Source organism: Macrobrachium rosenbergii, chromosome 8 (genome assembly GCF_040412425.1).
Source record: "Macrobrachium rosenbergii isolate ZJJX-2024 chromosome 8, ASM4041242v1, whole genome shotgun sequence".
In the NCBI taxonomy this organism is placed as follows: domain Eukaryota; kingdom Metazoa; phylum Arthropoda; class Malacostraca; order Decapoda; family Palaemonidae; genus Macrobrachium; species Macrobrachium rosenbergii.
Genome location: NC_089748.1, coordinates 17,829,614 through 17,849,242, shown reverse-complemented (window position 1 = coordinate 17,849,242; position 19,629 = coordinate 17,829,614). Strand labels below are relative to the sequence as shown.

General features: G+C 39.6%; 1 protein-coding gene across 1 annotated transcript; it reads right to left on the bottom strand.

Annotated features, from left to right (window-relative positions):
* Window positions 1–1,176: 1,176 nt before the first annotated feature.
* Window positions 1,177–14,185, bottom strand: LOC136841070 (uncharacterized). The gene is made up of 4 exons (XM_067108122.1): window positions 13,921–14,185; window positions 11,972–12,186; window positions 2,130–2,502; window positions 1,177–1,940 (listed from the first exon to the last, which is right to left on the bottom strand). Exons 1-4 carry the CDS (start codon window positions 14,183–14,185, stop codon window positions 1,177–1,179), a joined length of 1,617 nt encoding a protein of 538 aa, XP_066964223.1.
* Window positions 14,186–19,629: the final 5,444 nt, after the last annotated feature.

Below are 19,629 nucleotides of genomic sequence, written 5' to 3'. Positions count from 1 at the left end.
CGATTAAGTTTTAGATTGAAAACCTAGACAATGATTTTGAGAAAAATAAACTAGCTATTACTCCCCTACAATTCTAACCTGGTTTTGGGAAAGCAGCAACACAGGCCACGCCATCATGAAGGATAGGAGTTTATTTTCATGATCTTATGTCTATACAATACACCTGTTGAATCTAGAAATATTTCTTTTTGCAAAGGTGATGTCAACATGAAGAAAAAAAAGAGAAAAACTTTGATATATAAGGGAACACAAACTACCCGTTCTATATTTCCTCGTCCTCGACCCAAAAAATGTATGATAAATTATTCCGTCTCCGATCTCCCGCTGGTATTTATCAGCTCGCTCTCTCTCTCTCTCTCTCTCTCTCTCTCTCTCTCTCTCTCTCTCTCTCTCTCTCTCTCTCTCTTCTGTTAAAGAATGAACGACAAACTGTACGGGAGACTAAAGCACGAAAGACAGAAATGAGAGCAATAATTTTCCCTTAAGCCAACGCCTGATAAAAAGCTACAGAGTTCTCAGCAGGGAAAAAGAAAAAAAATACTGAAGCTTACATTTAGGCTCTCAATAAACATTTGGTTAAGGTGGAGAGAAAAGAGATGTAGGGCTGTTTTCACTTTGTCTTCCCATCTGTAAAGCCTTCACGGTCCAATCATCCAATGTCTTCATAATAACAGACTAGCTTGTTTTTGTCATAATATAAAAATTGTTTCCTAACTTTCCGCGTCACCGCCCTAACAGTGCTCACGGAAAATGAAATCTTTTGGAAATTGGTAAGGAGAGAGAGAGAGAGAGAGAGAGAGAGAGAGAGAGAGAGAGAGAGAGAGAGAGAGAGTACTGGAATGGAGACGACAGTTTAAAATAGTCGATGTGTAACCTGCTAATAACGGAGTTTAAGGAAATATTTAAGCTGACATTTATTAATTCAAATTGGTATTTTCGTTTGGACAACAGATTTCATAAAAGGTTTTGTGAATATTATGTATAAATACAAAGGACATTTAAACAAAAGTAATCGTTTCTTTGGTAAGGTACGTAATTTCTTTGAATGAAAAGTTAAGTATAAATTTCTTTGAATGAAAAGGTAAGTATGTAGCAAAGGCTTACGTAATTATCAACACCATCAATTCGTTATTTTGAGGAGATCACTTCACTTCACTTCCACTCCCAGATAGGCTTTCAGTCTCTTCTGTCTTCAAATGTCCCATTTCTTCTAAGCTCTTCGATTGTTGGCACGCTGTGCTTTGTCAGGATCTCCTCCACTCCACCCTTCCAGCGCTTACGAGGTCTACCTCTCAACCTCCTTCCTTCATGTATCCAGTTCCATCTTTTCTTTGTAATTCTACTTTCATCCATTCTCATTATATGACCCAGCCATCTCAGCTGTCCCTTCTCAATCTTGTTCATCACAGGTGCCGCTCCTGCTGTTCTAACATTCTCATTTCTCATTTTATCTCTCCTTGTTTTGTTTATTTTTGTTCTCTGGCTTTTCATCTCTGAGGCTTGGACCCTACTTCTGTCTTTACTTGTCACTGTCCAGCTCTCCGATCCGTATGTCATTATTCGTGTTAACAATCCCTCGCATATAGCTTTCTTTACTTCTCTCGGTACATACGCATCTCTCATCACTGGATAAAGACCTCCAGAGCACCTGTTACATTTCTTTATTCTTTCAGTGATTTCCTCCCTGTTTTTATCGCCCTTATCTGAAAACACACATCCTAGATATTTGAATGAGTCGGTATCCTTTTTCACTGCGTTCCTTATCATGATGTTTGTTGGTGCTTGAGGTTGTTTGCTGGCTGTTAATGTTTCTGTTTTTCCTATATTCATTCTTAGTCCCGCTTCTGTTAAACAATCATTTAAGCATACGAATGCTCCTTCTAATTCCTCTTGGTCATATGTCCAAAAAGCTATATCATCTGCAGAAAGCATAATGTCTCCTGTAATGTTAATTCTTTCTTTAAAATCCTTTATAACTTTGTCAATGTGAGCGATGAACAAGAGTGGAAAAAGTACACTTCCCTGTTTGACACTCGTTGCTACACTAAAACATTTATCATTTTCATATCTAGTCCTTACATTGTTTACGCATGGTTTGTATGTGCCCTTTATTGCAGCCCCCCGCCTACCATCCAGTCCATACACCTCTCCCAAACATCTCCATAATTTGTTTCTAGGTACTGAGCCAAATGCTTTTTCTAGGCCAATAAAAGCTAAATACAGTGACCTATTGTATTCCCATGATTTTTCTACGACAAGTCTCAGGGTGAATATGAGATCTGATGTGCTTCTATCCTTTCTGTATCCATGTTGTTCTTCGCCTGTCTGAGGTTCGATGATACGACGTGCTCTCTTTTCTAAAATTCTCTCATAGAGTTTTACTGCATGACATATGAGTGTTATACCTCTATAGTTTTCGCACTTACCAGAACCACCTAGTTCCTCATTGGATGGGTCGATGCGTCCTCGGCTAGCACTCTGCTGGGCCCGCGTTCGGGTCTCCTGCTGGCCAATGAAGAATTAGAGGAATTTGTGTCTGGTGATAGAAATTCATTTCTCGGTATATATAATGTGGTTCGGATTCCACAATAAGTTGAAGGTCCCTTTGCTAGGTAACCAATTGGTTCTTAGCCACGTAAAATAAGTCTAATCCTTCGGGCCAGCCCTGGGAGAGCTGTTAATCAGCTCAGTGGTCTGGGTAAACTAAGGTATACCTACTTTACCAGAACCACCTTTACCTTTATAAAGTGGCACAGTAATATGGCTTCCCCAATCTTCTATGACTTAATCTCTAGCCAGAATGATAGAATTAAATCATATAGTATCTGTTTTGCCAGGTCTCCTGCCTCTTTAAATAATTCAATTGGTATATTATCATACCCAGGGTTTTTTTCATTTTTCATCTCTCTGAAAGCATTATCAATCATTAGTGTATTGTTTTGTCTTATCCTTCCTGTAGGATTTTGCAACTGCAAACGTCTTTTGCTTATTATCCTTCAAATCGTCCATCAGTTCACTTCCTGGTTCAATCCATGCATTTACCCGTGATCTCTTAATTTCTTCTGTTTGATTTCTAAAGAATACATATTCCTCTCTCGTCTGCTGGTTTCTTTTTTTCATCCATTTCCTGTGTTTTTTTTCAGTTTTACTGCTTCCTTTACATCTTCGTTCCACCAAACTGTTCGCCTTTTCCTAGTGCCTCCCACATACCTACAGTCAAGTTCTTCCTCTCCAACTTCTAAGGCGCTTTCTTTGAGTGCTTCCCATTCTCGTTGCTCCAACTGCTGCAGCTTCTCAGTAAACTTGCTTTGAAACCTTATTTTAATATCTGGATCTTTTAGGGTTTCTGTTTTTATAACTTTTCTTTTCTCTGTTTTCTGAGCACTTACAGAAGGAATGTTAATTTTTCTATCACCAATCGATGACCAGAGTCAATAGAAACTCCTGGCAATACTTTCACATCTGAAAGTAACATTCAATTTTTTACGTCTGACAACTGATCCTTGAGTTTCTCGAGCGATAAAACTTCAGTTAGCAGCTTGCTAGGCCTGTCCTAACCTATCACTGAATATACTGTCAGTGACTCAGTCGTTTGGTCCACGGCCCTTCATTTGATACGTTCAGAGCAGCCCCACGAGAGTTTATTTCATAGGGGTTTCCCCATCCGCCACACAGGGGACGAGTCTGGTGGGCGGTTTCTCTTCCCTAGAGGAGTTTTCTCTTCCCTAGACTTGAGGAGAATAGTTTACCTTATTACTGACTGTCTTTTATTTAAGTCACCTTTAAGCTGCTGCTACGAGGATGACAATCTTTGGAAAGAATGCTAGAAAAAATTCTAGTTATTTACTGATAAAAGTAATATTGGAAATTAATCCCAATTCCCATCGATACTTGATGAAAAAGAATACAGATTTCATAGGTGAATTATGCGAAGCCTTCGCTACTATCAATTTCATTTCAATGGAATATCTAAAATTAATACAATTTGGATACAATATTACTACGAGCAAGCCCACAGCGGCCACTGACTTGAAATTCAAGTTTCCAAAGACTATAGGGCTCAAGTGAAAGAAGTAAGAGAAGATCAGAGGAAATACAGAAAGAAGTGATCACTTATTAGAAAAGAAAAATAATAAATCATCAATAAATAAAAATGTAAATGAATGATTAAAATACAAGAGTAGTAATGCATTGCATCCTCGCCTAAACTGTTGAAGTTCCAATTGCACAACATCCTCAGGGAGACTATTCCATTCCAACGGTGTGGGGAATAAAGAACCTCTGTAACTGAGAAGTTCGACAGCGAGACACATTTACTGCATATTGGTACTGCTATTCAGCAAATCTGGTTGCTCTTGGCAGAAAAAGAGGATCATGGATCAATTGTAAATGTGGAAGATCTCTTTTAAAATACGATATGAAAAATTGACAAACAAGAGACCATCCGTCGATGGTCCAAGTCATAACTACTAACTTTAGGAAATAGGACACTACCACCACGAACCACTCTATCTAAAAGAGATAAACTTCTAGTATTCTAAAAAAAAAAAGACAAAATGACCTATTGAGCTCATCACTGCTATAAACATATGAAGCTTTACGTACAATAACTTACTGACGTGTGGCATTTTCTGATACTTTCATTAGATGTCTCTCAGAAGTAAGAAGTGAGTAAAAAATTACAACAAGTATAATTAAAGCTTCAGACTCAGTCAGTAGAGTCCCATCCATTTGAAGGGGAGGATTGGGTGGAAAAATCAGTACGAATGAAGGAAGAAAAATCTCTCGCTTCGTTGTTACTCATCTTTAAAATCGGTGCTAATTCGTTTTTAATATTCATACTGTTTATTTTGGAGAAAATAGAAACAAATCTATTAAACAGCTTAAATATGAAATGTTTACATCTCAGCTGCTGAAAGAACACAGTAGACATGCAGTGGACTCTCAGCTCCTTAATTTCCTTAGATTTAGGTTGCATTACGGTCAAAGAGATGTATTACTTATTTCTGTTTCCAAATAGGATTTCTGTGAAATCAGAACCGGTGAATGTGACATGGATATTTCATGTCTACAAAAATTATATATTTTAATCAAATTTTCTGCAAACATCCAAAAACAGATCCGTTCGATGTTCGGACTTTCCACTTTCCATACAAAATCACTGAGCATGAAAATGATAAGTCAAGCAAGCACAGTTACTGCCAGTCGAGTCACTTTGGCAATCATTAATAGTAACTCATTTACGAAGCCTACGAAGCGAGCGTTATACTGCAGGATCTCTCTCTCTCTCTCTCTCTCTCTCTCTCTCTCTCTCTCTCTCTCTATATATATATATATATATATATATATATATATATATAGATAGATAGATAGATAGATAGATAGATAGATAGATAAATAGACAGATAGATAGATAGACAGACAGGTAAACAGATAGACTGTCGTTTGTTTACCTTAAGTCCGTAAACGGAAATTATTATATTTGACAGATACTACTGTACAAGCACATAATAAAAGCAAATCGCTCATTACAGGCAATTTCCTTATTTACAACAGGATAAAGAAACGAATTTAGTGAATGAAGTGAAAAGCCATATGCTAAGATTTTTGACAATGATGATATACCTTCGCGTTTAACCATTACTGTTAGAAAATCAGAATTATCCTTCTCATAAGAGATGAACATATCCCCCCTTCCTCTCTCTCTCTCTCTCTCTCTCTCTCTCTCTCTCTCTCTCTCTCTCTCTCTCTCTCTCTCTCTCTCTCTCATAAAGATGCAGTAACGGCGAAGTCCCATAACAAATGCTGCATACCTGCATAAGCAATCAGATATCCGAAATGAGTTGAACTAATTAATTCACCCTTAATTCCATATCCATTACTATTATTATTGTCCATAATTACAGAAGATCAGAGGGGAAAGAATCTCTTAAGGAATTACAGGAGCAGTGGAACGTGTAACTACAAAAGAAAAAAAAAAATAGGGGAAAAGTGCAAATAGTGATACATGCATGAAACTTGACTCAACTATTCTTCTTGTTCCTTGGTCTCATTATCAACCTTCGGCCACAAAATTTTGCCATTTTCCAAGATGGCCAACAGACTTTCAAAATGGCGTCCTGTGGATATTTGAATATTGATATTTAATTGATTAATCACATTCAAATCCCTAAGTCACTCCCAGTTTATATTAAAATATTAAAAACAAACCTTTATATATGTAGATACATAATTTCTCTGCATAGAAATATCCAAGATGGCTGTCACTATATCAAAAATGTCAGCTAAAATGCCAAAAATTGGTACTTAAGCTCATATATGAGGCTAAAGGTCGGGCAATACATGGATTTGGGGTAACTTCAGCCTGATCAGTTCATTTTTTGTAGATTAGAAATTAATTAATCCCCAGTTAATTAATTTTCATCCTCATTTAGAAAAAAAATGGGTAATAAACTTAATGTAAAAGTATAATAATGTAGTGTCAGTGTACTATCAGGGCACACTGGTTGACAATATAGCTATGAAACTCAGCATGGGGTTCAGTCCTAGCTAATGGCACAGATTTGTTATTAGTTTCTCAAATGCTGTTTAGCTAGCCCAACTTCAAAGTTAAACAGCTGCACCTGAATTGACAGGATGTGCCAGCGCGGGAGAGCCAAGCCAAGGAATATGGGCTTTAGTTTTCTAGATGGTGTACAGATCACACAGGAATTAAAGAGCACTGGATGAATGATCAGGCAAGGGGTAGGATTATGACATATCTGAGCCTAGTTGTATCCCATATCTGAAAGTGCATATATGTTATATAGGACAGTCTTGGAAGTGAACGTCTTTCCTGAAGGGAGATAGTACGGCTAACTGGAAGCTTTGTTGCTTGTGCCAAGAGGACACACGTGAAAGACTAGTTGAAGCATCTGGTGCTGGCTGTGTTACCCTTGCTACAAACATTCCTGAATTCTATAAGTTAAATGCAATGCCTATACCATTTCATCCCAAAAGGCTTGATGAAGGCGATGGAATTTTACAGACCTTTGAAAATAACAAAGCAACATATCATGAATCATGTATGCTGAAGTTCAAAACAACAAAACTAGAAAGGAAAAGGAAGTCATTGTGTAAGACAAAAGAAGATGATGATGCCCCATCAGCAAAATTCACATGCAGTAGTCAGAAGGCAGATGAAGAAGATGCACAAGAATCTAAGACTGAGAAAGAAGGAATATGCTTTATTTGTGAGCAACCAGCACCAATCAAAGATTTATGATTGGCCATGACATTGCCTTTACATGAAAAGCTGCAATGATGTGCCACCAACCTACTAGATGAGAAACTTCTGGCCAAGCTTAGTGCTGGAGATATTGTTTCTCAGGACCATATGTATCACCCATCTTGTCTGACAGGTATGTACAACAGGGAAAGGGCCTGGCTAAATTCCCAGAAAATTGGAGTACAGACAAGAGGCATGTGCCCATGCTTTTGCTGAGCTTGAGATGTACATAAGAGACAAGCAGTTAACTACAGATGGTTGCTGCTATTTTACAATGGTAGAACTTTATGATTTGTACGAACAGAGACTGGAACAGCTAAATGTTGATGCTTTCTTTGTGCACCGAACACGGTTGAAAGAACAGATACTTGCCCGCATCCCAAAACTGGAGGACTTCAAAAAGGGAAGAGAAATTTGGTTTGCCTACAAAAGGAAAATGGGAGAAGCCCTAGCCACGGCATGTGACTACAGTGATGCACTAATCATGGCCAAAGCAACTCAGATATTGAGGAAACATGCTTGAACATGAGATAGAATTTGATGGAACCTTAACAGCAGACACTAGAAGAGAATCTGTGCCACCAAGTATGTTGGAATTTGTAAGTGTGCTACAAAACGGTGGCGATATAAAATCCCAATTTAAATATGGAACATCATCTACTGATCTAGCTTTAGCACAACTTTTGCACTTCAACTGTCGAAAGAATCCAGCATCTTCAACATTCTCCAGACATTCCAAGTCAAGAGAACCTCCGTTTCCAATATATATTGGTCTCCTGGTCTTTGCAAAAACCAGGAAGCATCAATTAATTGATACATTCCATCACCATGGAATCAGTATCAGCTATAATAGGGTTCTGGAACTGACTAAAGGGTTAGGAGAAGCAGTTGTAACAAGGGCTGTGGAGGAAGAAGTAGTTTGTCCCACTACACTAAGAAAAGGGCTCTTTACAACTTGTGCCATTAACAACTGGACCATAATCCAAGTGCCACAACTGCACAAACATCCTTCCATAGACAGGCATATCTTTGTTTCAGCATCCGAGCACTGATGAAAAGGGTGAGGACACCCACCTTCACCAAACTAAGTTCAACACCAGCAGTTGTAGAAGATGAAGACCTGCAAATTATTGAAGAGTTTGTGGTGCTAATGTACAACAGAAGCAGTTCGTATAAAAATGTAAATGAGGCTAGACTTGATCTCTTTGCAAGAAAGCAAAGAGCTTATGATTGCATTCCCCCTACAAGGGCTGCTCGTAGAGAGCATTGCAAGAGAGCTGCCTTTCAAGCAGGGCACATTTGGTGCCAGTCTTTAATATGTCATCCAGTTTTGCCCAGTCCAAGACACTGGGGATGGCAACAGATTCATGGCACCTAGTTTCTGTATTGGACAGATTTGCCAATAGTAGCAAAATCTTGCCAAGAACTGAATAAGTGTGGCTGCAAAAAAGGAATGCCATGGTAGGTGCAAGTGCTACAAATCTGGACTTAGCTGCACAGCTCTCTGCAGCTGCACTTGCTAAAACTAATTGATACACAAAACATACCGATTCCTCTCAGGAGATACATACTTTTTTATCTTTGGTGGCCATTTTGGAAATATGGTGTTCATATGGTGGCCATATTAGAAAGATGGGTTCACTTATCTCTTCATGACAGTAAGAATGCCAAAATACACATTCTTAATCATTATATGGACAGTATGCAACTTTTATAGGCTTATGAAATGAAAATATTTGAAATATACAGCAAATTTCCTGCCATTTTGGAAGTGTCAGCCATCTTAGAAATAGCCAAATATTGAGTTGGCCAGAGGTTGATTTTGATTTATGGGGATAATAAGAGTTCTCATGCCAAATCTGTTGATTGTATCACCATTTGCACTTTTTTCCCATTATCCCACTCCACTGGAGGAGGGATTGCATTTGTTAGGCAGCCGAGAGGAAATTTCATTGCTTACCTCTTTCTACAAGTCGAGAAGTCCCTGACCACCAAACAGCAATGTTCACAATTCTTAATCGACAGGTTCAAACCACAGTCTTCACCTAAGACTTCTAATAATATTCGGTGTTGATCTTCGAATGACCATTTGTGTGATAATTAATCCCTTCACACCCTGGGACTCCGCCCAAAAAAAAAACCTACAAACTAATTTACTGGAACCTGGACATTTCTGGCAAATGAACTCGCAAAGTCTTGTCGCGAGGCAGGGATGTTCTCACGGCTCAAGAATATCTGAGGTATTTAACAGGTATACAGTTTTACTAATTAGGAAACGTGCCAGACATCAGCTAAACATTCTCTCAAGGATCTTCCCAATGCCTTTAGCCACACTTATTAATCAAACATCTACTGTGTATTATAATTCATAAAATACTTGTGACCTATGAGCTTTTCAGGTGCTCTGCCACCACAAAGAAGTGCTGCCCGCAGCACTAAGGAGATAGCAATCATTAATTACCAGACGCATGCACTTAATGGACAGCCACACCCCTGGCAGGCTGATCTTCACACAATGTTTTCATACATGAGAAATACCCCACTTCACGAAGAGTATGACGACAAAGGCTCTGATCATTAATAAAGTAGCGATGAGGAGGTACCAATTCGGCACGGGGAAAGGTTTGTCTTTCAGCATTGGAGGAAGTGGTGGATTGGAGGAAGTGGTGGAATTGTGGTGATCATTCCCCTTAAAGGCAGCACCGGAACAACTTGATGTCCCCCATGAGGATGCAGAATGAAGACACTAGTAGTGGAGTTGAAGATACTCTTGCCCAGGACTTGAAACTTCAGCATGACCAGTCTACACACCACATCGAAGAGGCGGGATCCTTGCAGAAGGAAGTTATTCAATGAATTATGGCACCGGATGGAGATCTCGCAGCTATTTCAGAACACCGTGTTGAGAGTCTTCGTAGAGGCCACCTTTTACTCATGTTGGGACGTTCAAAAGTCACAGTCAGAAGGGGTCTGGTTATGTACTAACATCTTCTCACATCCTAACCAGTCAAAGATACTACTGTCACAAATATATCTATCATGAACTAAAACACATCCTGACATATAGTTAACAGCCGAGGATTGAAAATGGTCTCCCAAAAGGTATATAGGCTCCTCACCATCCCATACTATTGCCGAACCATTAAAACCACTAGGGAAAGGTCGTATGATATAGCTATGAAACAATTTCAATAATACGGATTCTGCTTCTTTCTCAATATTCAACAAGGTGGTTTGACAAGAAGACAAACTATCATAACATCTAAGTCTCCCCCATCCTATCAACTGTGACCAATAACCCATTTAAAGATGTCCCTCATGTCTCAAAACCCTCTCGTAATTTCTCATTACTATCTCGTAAAGTCATCAAAGTTTTACCTTGGCTAGCTAATTCTGCTATTATCTGTTCAATTTTCACCAAATTAGCAATTGACATACTAGCAAGCATTCCTATGACCAGAACGGCTCCAATTAACAATGGCGCAGCCCTCTTACTCCTTCTAGAAGAAACCTGAGGAGTCGAAGAACCTAAATTTGGAAACCATGTTAAAGTCTTCTTAATCCTATCCTGGACCCTAACAGCTGTAGCATCAAGTTCTGTTAACCAACCCCACAACGGATCAGACAGATTTCGTCCAGTATTCATCTCACCCAATAAATTCCTAAGTGACTGAATTTTATTCTGGGATGCTTCAAGCTCATCCCTTCCCGAACGTATATCCTCAAACTTTATACCCACAGTTACCGCATCAGACAACAACCACACATCATAGCGTTCTTCTATAATAACACCTGGGCCTAACCTCACTACGGAATTAGCCCATGCCACGACCTATAAGTTACCAGATCCCAAAACAAGAAAAAAACAAGCAAACAAAGAAGAGAAACCAATTATCTATAAAACTCTAAGGTATTTTGCACCTAATTTAACTAAGTTTACCCTCCTCAGACATTATTGCAACACACAAAAAAAAACTACTCCGAACCGCTGCACTTGCACAGAAAAGGGAAAAAAAAAAAAACAGAAAAAACTGAACTCAGGCAATTAAAAATTTGTGTAACTCTACGGACAGACGTCCTCCTCAGTTAAAAAAAAAAACAGACGTCCTCCTCAGTTAAAAAAAAAAAAAACTACAAATCACACACCTTAAAAACCTATTAAAAAAACAAAAGAGATAGAAAGAAAAAAAATGATCAGAAACTACAAATCACACACCTTAAAAGCCCATTAAAAAAACAAAAAAGAGAAAGAAAAAAAATGATCACAAACATCACAGGAATCAACCCACAAGATTCCCATTAAACTATCTTTTTAATCTTAGATATATGTGTCAACTAAGACACTCCTGTATTTTCATCCTGAACAACAAATCTATTCCCCTTCTTTAATTCTACAACCCGAAAAGGACCCCAAAATTTAGGACCTAGTTTATAATTCAACTGATTCTTAACATTTATTTTCACAAAAACCGTACCCCACTAACAGCGACTTTAACTCTATCTGGGTTTGAATTACTCCTGCCAACCATATCCTGAGTTTTCAACTCAAGATTCTTAGCAAGACACTCATATCTCTCTTTAGCAGTGGAGATCAGCGATTTTAACTGTATCATCACCCGATGGAATAGGTAGTAGATCGAATGTGCCTCATGCTGGGTAGCCAAATAGCACTTCATTGGGAGACCTTCCAATGGTATCACTAACCATAGCATTGATGCTATGCTGAACCTGTGGAATATATCGATCCCAGTTCACATCATGGGTCCCTACAGTAATTCTGAGAGTCTCAATCACCTCCCTATTTGCCCGTCCACATAGCCCATTAGCTTCTGGTCCATAGGGAATAATAGTGACTTTCCGAATGCCCATTACATCCACAAGACACTCTAACATCTTGTTCACAGATTCTCTCCCATAATCTGTAATCAGCACCTCAGGAACCCCATAACAACAAATATATCCATTAAAGAATGTGACTGCCACCTCCTCTGCTGTTTTATGCTTCAAAGGAAAAATCTCTACAAACCTCTTTAATTCGTCTACAACCACCAACAGGTGACTATGGCCATAACTAGATTCACAGAAATTGGACAATAGGTACATATGGACCCTAGAAAATATTCTACTGGGAATAGGAAATGAACCCAATTTACAAGAAACGACCCTCGATGGCTTACACGCATTACAAACTGAACAATCTCTCACAAAGTCTTCCACTAACATGAGCATATTTTTCCAAAAGAATTGTCCCTGTATATTCTGATACATCTTAATACCCAAATGCGGACTGCCAGACCTACAATGAACATTATCCAGAACCGTAGGTACTAAACTTCTAGGGACAACTATTTGCGTCGTATCACCCATATCCTCACTATTTCTCAGTCTGTATCTAATCTTCCTAACTAATAAATTACCGTCGTAATTCAAGACCTGCAAAAGGCAACTTATAACCTTTCCTAACTAATTCCCCTCTAAGAAATGCTTTTGCGTCTGTCAAAATCTCATCTTCATCCTGTTTGGATTCTACCAAACTAATATTCCAGTCTATGCAATCTCCAGATACATAATATACATGAGAACCATCCAAATCAAGGAACTTTTACTAAGGGCGTCCACTACAACATTATGCCTACCCTCTATATATCTAAGCTTTGCATCAAAATCCCTAATTGTCAAATACCACCTAGCTCTTTTAGGGGAAAGATCCGCCTTACTGAAAAGATCCAGCAATGGCTTATGATCAGTAAGAACCTCTACTTGATTGCCCATCAATAACATCTTAAAGTGAACCAAACTAGACACTAACTACGGCAAAGGCCTCTTAGTCCACTACCGACCATAACCGTTCATTACTACCCCGTATCTTAAACTTCCTACTGTAAAATGCAATCGGATGGAGTCTTCCATCGAACTTCTGCATAAGGCAGGCCCCTATGACATCATGAATGGCATCTGCACCGAAGTGAAAGGACGCTCAAAATCAGGAAACTTCAACATTGGGGGATTAACTAAAGCATCCTTAATATTCAGAAAGGCTAAATGCTATCCATCACCTCATACAAACTGCACATCGTCCCTAAGGACATCTGTCAAAGGAGACGCTAAAGTAGAAAACCTTTCACAAAACTACGAAAAAATCCAGCCATGCCCAAGAAAGGACAAATCTGTTTCTTATTCTTGGGAGTAGGAAAATCTACAGTTAACTTAACTTTATCCTCATTCACTCTAACACCCTCTTTAGAAATGACATGACCCAAATATACTATCTGCTTCTTCAGAAAATTACACTTAGCTCATTTTATCTTCAAACCTGCTAACCTAAGCCTCCTAAAAACTTCCCTAAGAATCTCTAAATGTTCTTTTACAGAATCAGTGGTAACTAAGATGTCATCCATATATACGAATATGAATTTCCCTAACAAGCCATGCAACACCGTATTCACAAGCCAAATGGCATCCGCATGAACTCATAATGTCCCTTTTGGCAAAGAAAATGCCGTATACTTGCGACTCTCCTCACTAAGTAGCACTTGCAAGTACCCTTGCATCAGATCAGTTGAAGAATAAATATTCTTGCCCAATCACAACAAATAAATCTGGCAAACATGCCACAGGGTCACGATCAGGAATGGTTTTCTTGTTCAACTTACTAAAGTCCACACAAGCCCGTACTGAACCATCCTTCTTAGGAAAATTAAAAAGCGAGGAACTGGGCCTAACAATGCCTTCCTCCTCCCACTTATCAACCTCTTGCTCTACCTGTTCTCTAATCTTAAAAGGAATCCTATATGAAGGGACAAAAACAGGCTTAGTCGTATCCTCTAAACACATCTTGTGTTCTAACACATTTGTTAACCGTAACTTATCCCCTTTAAGTGTGACTATGTCTGCAAACACAGCCAGAACATCTTCCATATCCTCAAAAAAATCAGTATTGGCTAAATGATCCTGTCACGTTAAGTGATGGTTTTGCGGAACTGCTGGTTCCCGCTGTTCCCTTTGTGGATTGCTGCCTCCTTACCTTCAAGTTTTTATGTTTTGATGTTTTCGTTGGTGAGCTGCCGTGTTTCTTGCTTCAACTTGGTAGGGCAGCGAAAGTCCAGTGGCAGCAGCAGCAGGCAGTTTTTGGAGTCGACGTTGGTCGAGTTTTGAGCAACAAATTGGAACGCCTACGAAGTGGAGCCGTCGTCTTCGATGTGAAACGAGCTGCTCATCTTTGATGACAGCGTGAGGCTGTCCTGAATCTATTCTGGTTTGTGGGGTCTTGTCCCTGTTGTGCAGCTGAGGGCACCCGATGGAGGACGTATGTTTGGTTTTTTTTCTCCCTGCTGTTGTTTATTTTTGCCTTTTTGTTTAAAGCAACCTCTTTAACTTGCTTTTGTTTAGTGCTGCTTATTTTTGTATTTATGGTTTTTAATCTTTTTACCAGACCTGGCTCTCTTGTAAATATTGTAAATAAATTAATTTTAAGCTCATTTTATTGTTTTTGTTGTTTCCTCCTTTGCTTGTTGCATCTGCCGTCAGTCATGACAGCCCCGTCCTGATTATGTTAAAGAACCTGCATAACCCCACTGGTCGTTACAATGTCGACCGTGACAGGGCGGCTCTGTTTTGTGGCGGGGTTGTTCACGGCATTGGAGGGGAGCTTGAGTGTAAAAAAAAATAATCTTTTTTTTTTTTCTTTTAGGTGGGGAGGTGTCACGTTAAGTGATGGTTTTGCGGGAACTGCTGGTTCCCCGCTCGTTCCCTTTTGTGGATTGCTGCCTCCTTACCTTCAAGTTTTTTATGTTTTGATGTTTTCGTTGGTGAGCTGCCGTGTTTCTTGCTTCAGTCGGGTCTGGTAGGGCAGCTGTAGGAGTCGGGGCAGCAGCAGCAGCAGCAGTTTTTGAGTCGACGTTGGTCGAGTTTTGAGCAGCAAATTGGAGCACACCTACGACAGCACGTCGTAAAACCATGAGTCATGTGACCACGAGCTGCTCATCTTTGATGACAGCCTGTCCTGACGTCTCCATCGGGTTATTCTGGTTTGTGGGGTCTTGTCCCTGTTGTGCAGCTGAGGGCTGTCTTGGTGACCCGATGGAGGACGTATGTTTGGTTTTTCTTCTGCCTGCTGTTGTTTATTTTTGCCTTTTTTTTGTTTAAAGCTACTTTTTCTTTAACTTGCTTTTGTTTAGTGCTGCCTTTTGGCTTATTTTTGTATTTATGGTTTTTATCTTTTACCAGACCTGGCTCTCTTGTAAATATTGTAAATAAATTAATTTTAAGCTCATTTTATTGTTTTTGTTGTTTTCCCCTCTTTGCTTGTTGCATCTGCCGTCAGTCAACAGCCCCGTCCTGAGTATGTTAAAGAACCTGCATAACGGCCCACTCGGGTCGTTACAATGGCGACCGTGACAGGGCGGCTCTGTTTTGGCTGGCGGGGTTGTTACGGCATTGGAGGAGCTTGAGTGTAAAAAAAAATAATCTTTTTTTTCTTTTACAAGTGATGGTTTTGCGGAACTGCTGGTTCCCCGCTCGTTCCTTTGTGGATTGCTGCCTCCTTACCTTCAAGTTTTTATGTTTTGATGTTTTCGTTGGTGAGCTGCCGTGTTTCTTGCTTCAGTCGGGTCTGGTAGGGCAGCGAGAGTAGCGGCAGTGGCAGCAGCAGCAGGCAGTTTTTGGAGTCGACGTTGGTCGAGTTTTTGAGCAGCAAATTGGAGCACGCCTAACTGGAGCACGTCGTCACCATGAGTAGTCGTGTGACCACGAGCTGCTCACCTTTGATGACAGCGTGAGGCTGTCCTGACGTCTCCATCGGGGTATTCTGGTTTGTGGGGTCTTGTCCCTGTTGTGCAGCTGAGGGCTGTCTTGGTGACCCGATGGAGGACGTATGTTTGGTTTTTTTTCTTCTGCCTGCTGTTGTTTATTTTTGCCTTTTTTTGTTTAAAGCTACTTTTTGTTTAACTTGCTTTTGTTTAGTGCTGCCTTTTGGCTTATTTTTGTATTTATGGTTTTTTTATCTTTTTACCAGACCTGGCTCACTTGTAAATATTGTAAATAAATTAATTTTAAGCTCATTTTATTGTTTTTGTTGTTTTCCCCTCCTATGCTTGTTGCATCTGCCGTCAGTCATGACAGCCCCGTCCTGAGTAAGTTAAAGAACCTGCATAACGGCCCACTCGGGTCGTTACAGATTAAAATCCTGTCTCCTAGCCTGTAAATCTGCTTCTGAAAATTCACACATGTCCCCGACAATAGCAAATGAATTATCTTCATCAACCCAGTCAACAAAATCAACCGCATAAGTACACTTCTGATAGTTCCGAACTGAATCATAACAGTTTAGCAACTCCATACTTCCGAAATGAATCATTACAGTTTAGCAACTCCATCCAAGTATCCCCTGAACTCAATACATTGCTTATAGAAACCGTACACACTACCTGCTTCGGCTTTTCACTACACTCATCCACACGCACTTGTCTGGGCTTATGCACACCTTTCACTCGAACTTTCACCATAGAAACCATACCAGGACCAAGAACCACATCATCCAACAAAACTCCCTTATAACACTTCCTACCCATAGCAACATGTTCAGAATCCACCCGCAAATCCTCATGTACACTTGATCCATTATCGTCATCCACTCTACTTACATCCTTTACAGACGTTGAAAAGAGCTCTGAGACCTCGAACTGCATTGCCGGCTCCAGCTGTTCCATATGACACTCAAAAAATCCTTAAGATCGTCCCAGGTCCTACACTTCAAATAAGTGATGTCTCCGGCAACGCTGTCCGATATCCCCTTTATCTAAACTAAGGAAGCCTTCTACTTCATTGGAAGCTTCTACCCCATCTGTTATTTTCTTGGCGACTAAAAAATTCGACACCCCTCCATAAAAATTTCGAGGGGGAACTGGAAGAACGCCATCAACCAGCCCAGGAAACGGTTGTACTCTGGCTTTACGGATGTAAATTTTTGCAACATTGCCACCTTATCCTTATCTTCATTAGCCTCTGCCATAATATCAGAATGGATAACCCTCCAAGATCCAAGAACCCGACCTGCTCTCAACTCCATATAACTCCCCAAAGGCAGAAAGAGAAAGGAGAAAAAAAAAACAAGTAAAAAGTTCAGCAAACCCCCAATACTAATGTAAATTCTAAACACCAAATGCGAACAATGAAGTAATCCTAACTGCAAATGTGAACAGTCAAGAAACATAAAATTCTAAGCGCAGTCGTGATCGATAACCAGAAATTTTCCCAAACACTCAAAATACTTCGGTCCACCCACACAGGAAAAAGGCTTGCAGAGAGAACAGGGTAACAGCATCAAGCACTCTCCATGACATCAAAAAATCGTCACCGCTTGCTAAAAAAAGTTCTACCCACTGTCTTCTTGACATAACCACAAAGCAACAGAACTCTCCTTTAATTAGACTCCATTACGAGTAACTAACAAGAAAAAACCCACAGTAACACTCACGTAACCCCTTCCCACTAAAATGGCCGCAAAATACGTAGCTAACCTGAAAGGTAAACACAATTCTCGATCTTTCAAATGCCCGCACTCAACACTCTCGACACTAAGTTCCCAACGCCACTGAGTCGATAACAGTGAGCGGTTGTCTCAACTGCAAAAAAAACTCCTTCAGTCAGCAAAGAGACACGTATACAAACCAAAAAGGCACACCCTAATTCCTACAAATCCCAATTTCCTTGTAAAATAAATCTCTTTGGAGCATACCTAAACACTATAACCCAAGTGTAGTTCCTGCTGCCAACCAAAATATCTGTTATGCAGTTGAGAGGAAATTTCATTGCTTACCTTTTTCTACAAAGTCGAGAAGTCCCTTCTATTGGTAGCTTCATAGCGACCGCATCAAAAAGCCTATTGGCAATGCATATCTGTTCATACACACACTCTCTCTCTCTCTCTCTCTCTCTCTCTCTCTCTCTCTCTCTCTCTCTCTCTCTCAGGTCTACAGAGAAACAAATTTTACCCAAAATAATTTATTTGATAAAAATCTAACATAACTGGATTGAAAGAAACAAGAGAAGAAATAAAGTGGAATACTAATGTTCACCAAATGAGCAATCATATTGCAGTCCATTATATTTAACTATTTGTTGTTCCTAAACCCTTTTCCCACAATAGGTCAAAAATAAGTCAAAGTCCAGTACATTCCCAATGAGTACATCTTTAACCTCTTTCTCAGCAAAACATCTGAAGAAGTCAAATAAAACCCTTATTAAACAAATGTATAAAAATAAAAATATGGGAATTCCTCCCATGTTACATATAAAGTACATACAGTGTAAAACTGGTCAAATTCAAGTGAGATATATGTTAAATGAAAAGAACAATCTCCAGTTTGGGAAACCTAAAATGTTTCCTTCCTCCAAACAGCAATGTTCACAATTCTTAATCGACAGGTCTCGAACCACAGTCTTCACCGAAGACTTCTAATAATATTCGGTGTTGATCTTCGAGTGACCATTTGTGTGATAACTAATCCCTTCACACCCTGAGACTCCACCCAAAAAAAAAAAAACACACCTACGAACTAATCTACCGGAACCTGGACATTTCCAGTGAACAAACTCACAAAGTCGTCACAAGGCAGGGATGTTCTCACGGCTCAAGAATACTTGACATGTTTAATACGTATCCAGTTTTATTAATTAGGAAACGCACCAGACACCAGCTGAACATTCTCTCAAGGATCTTCACAATGCCTTTAGCCACACTTATTAATCAAACATCTACTGTGTATTGTAATTCATAAAATACTCTTGACCTATGAGCTTTTCACATTTCGCTGAGCATGGAAACACTTATTAATAAATGCTTGTTTTCTTACAAGTTTGTCGTAATATACATTGGGACACACACACACACACACTATACATATAATATATATTGTCACGAATATGTCACCTCTCCAAGAATGCAATGATACACCAGATCAACTTAATTCACTTATCCAATTGAAACGCTGCTGATTAACGAAGGTGAGTTGTGGGAAAACATTGCCCCTTCCTGTAAGAATCTCTCATTCACCACCCCTTAAATAAGTTTTTAATCCTCTTCCTTGACCTAGTGACTGCTCGAGTCTTGTTCCAGGTACCTCCTTTTGGAGACCAAGAGAGAAAGTTGAGCACATGGTTCCCATATGGCTCTCACATGGACCAAAGGTATAGAAAACGGACTGCCAATCGAGCGATGATACTACCACCTGGAATGAGGAAAGACGTAATCCTTATGAGGGCATAAAAGGGTGGACAATGACCAGTGCGCTCTCAGAACTTGGGTAACCAGAGGAAATGTCCAGCCCCGAACTAAAGACACTTGTCCTTGTCACATCTACTCC

Coding starts and splice junctions, on each gene's coding strand:
- LOC136841070 (XM_067108122.1), bottom strand. CDS start 14,185: ATGGAAGATGTTCTGGCTGTGTTTGCAGACATAGTCACACTTAAAGGG. Junction 12,187..13,920: donor ACGGGCTTGTGTGGACTTTA/GTAAGTTGAACA, acceptor TGCTGATTACAG/ATTATGGGAGAGAATCTGTG. Junction 1,941..2,129: donor AGAGGTGTATGGACTGGATG/GTAGGCGGGGGG, acceptor TTAACATTACAG/GAGACATTATGCTTTCTGCA.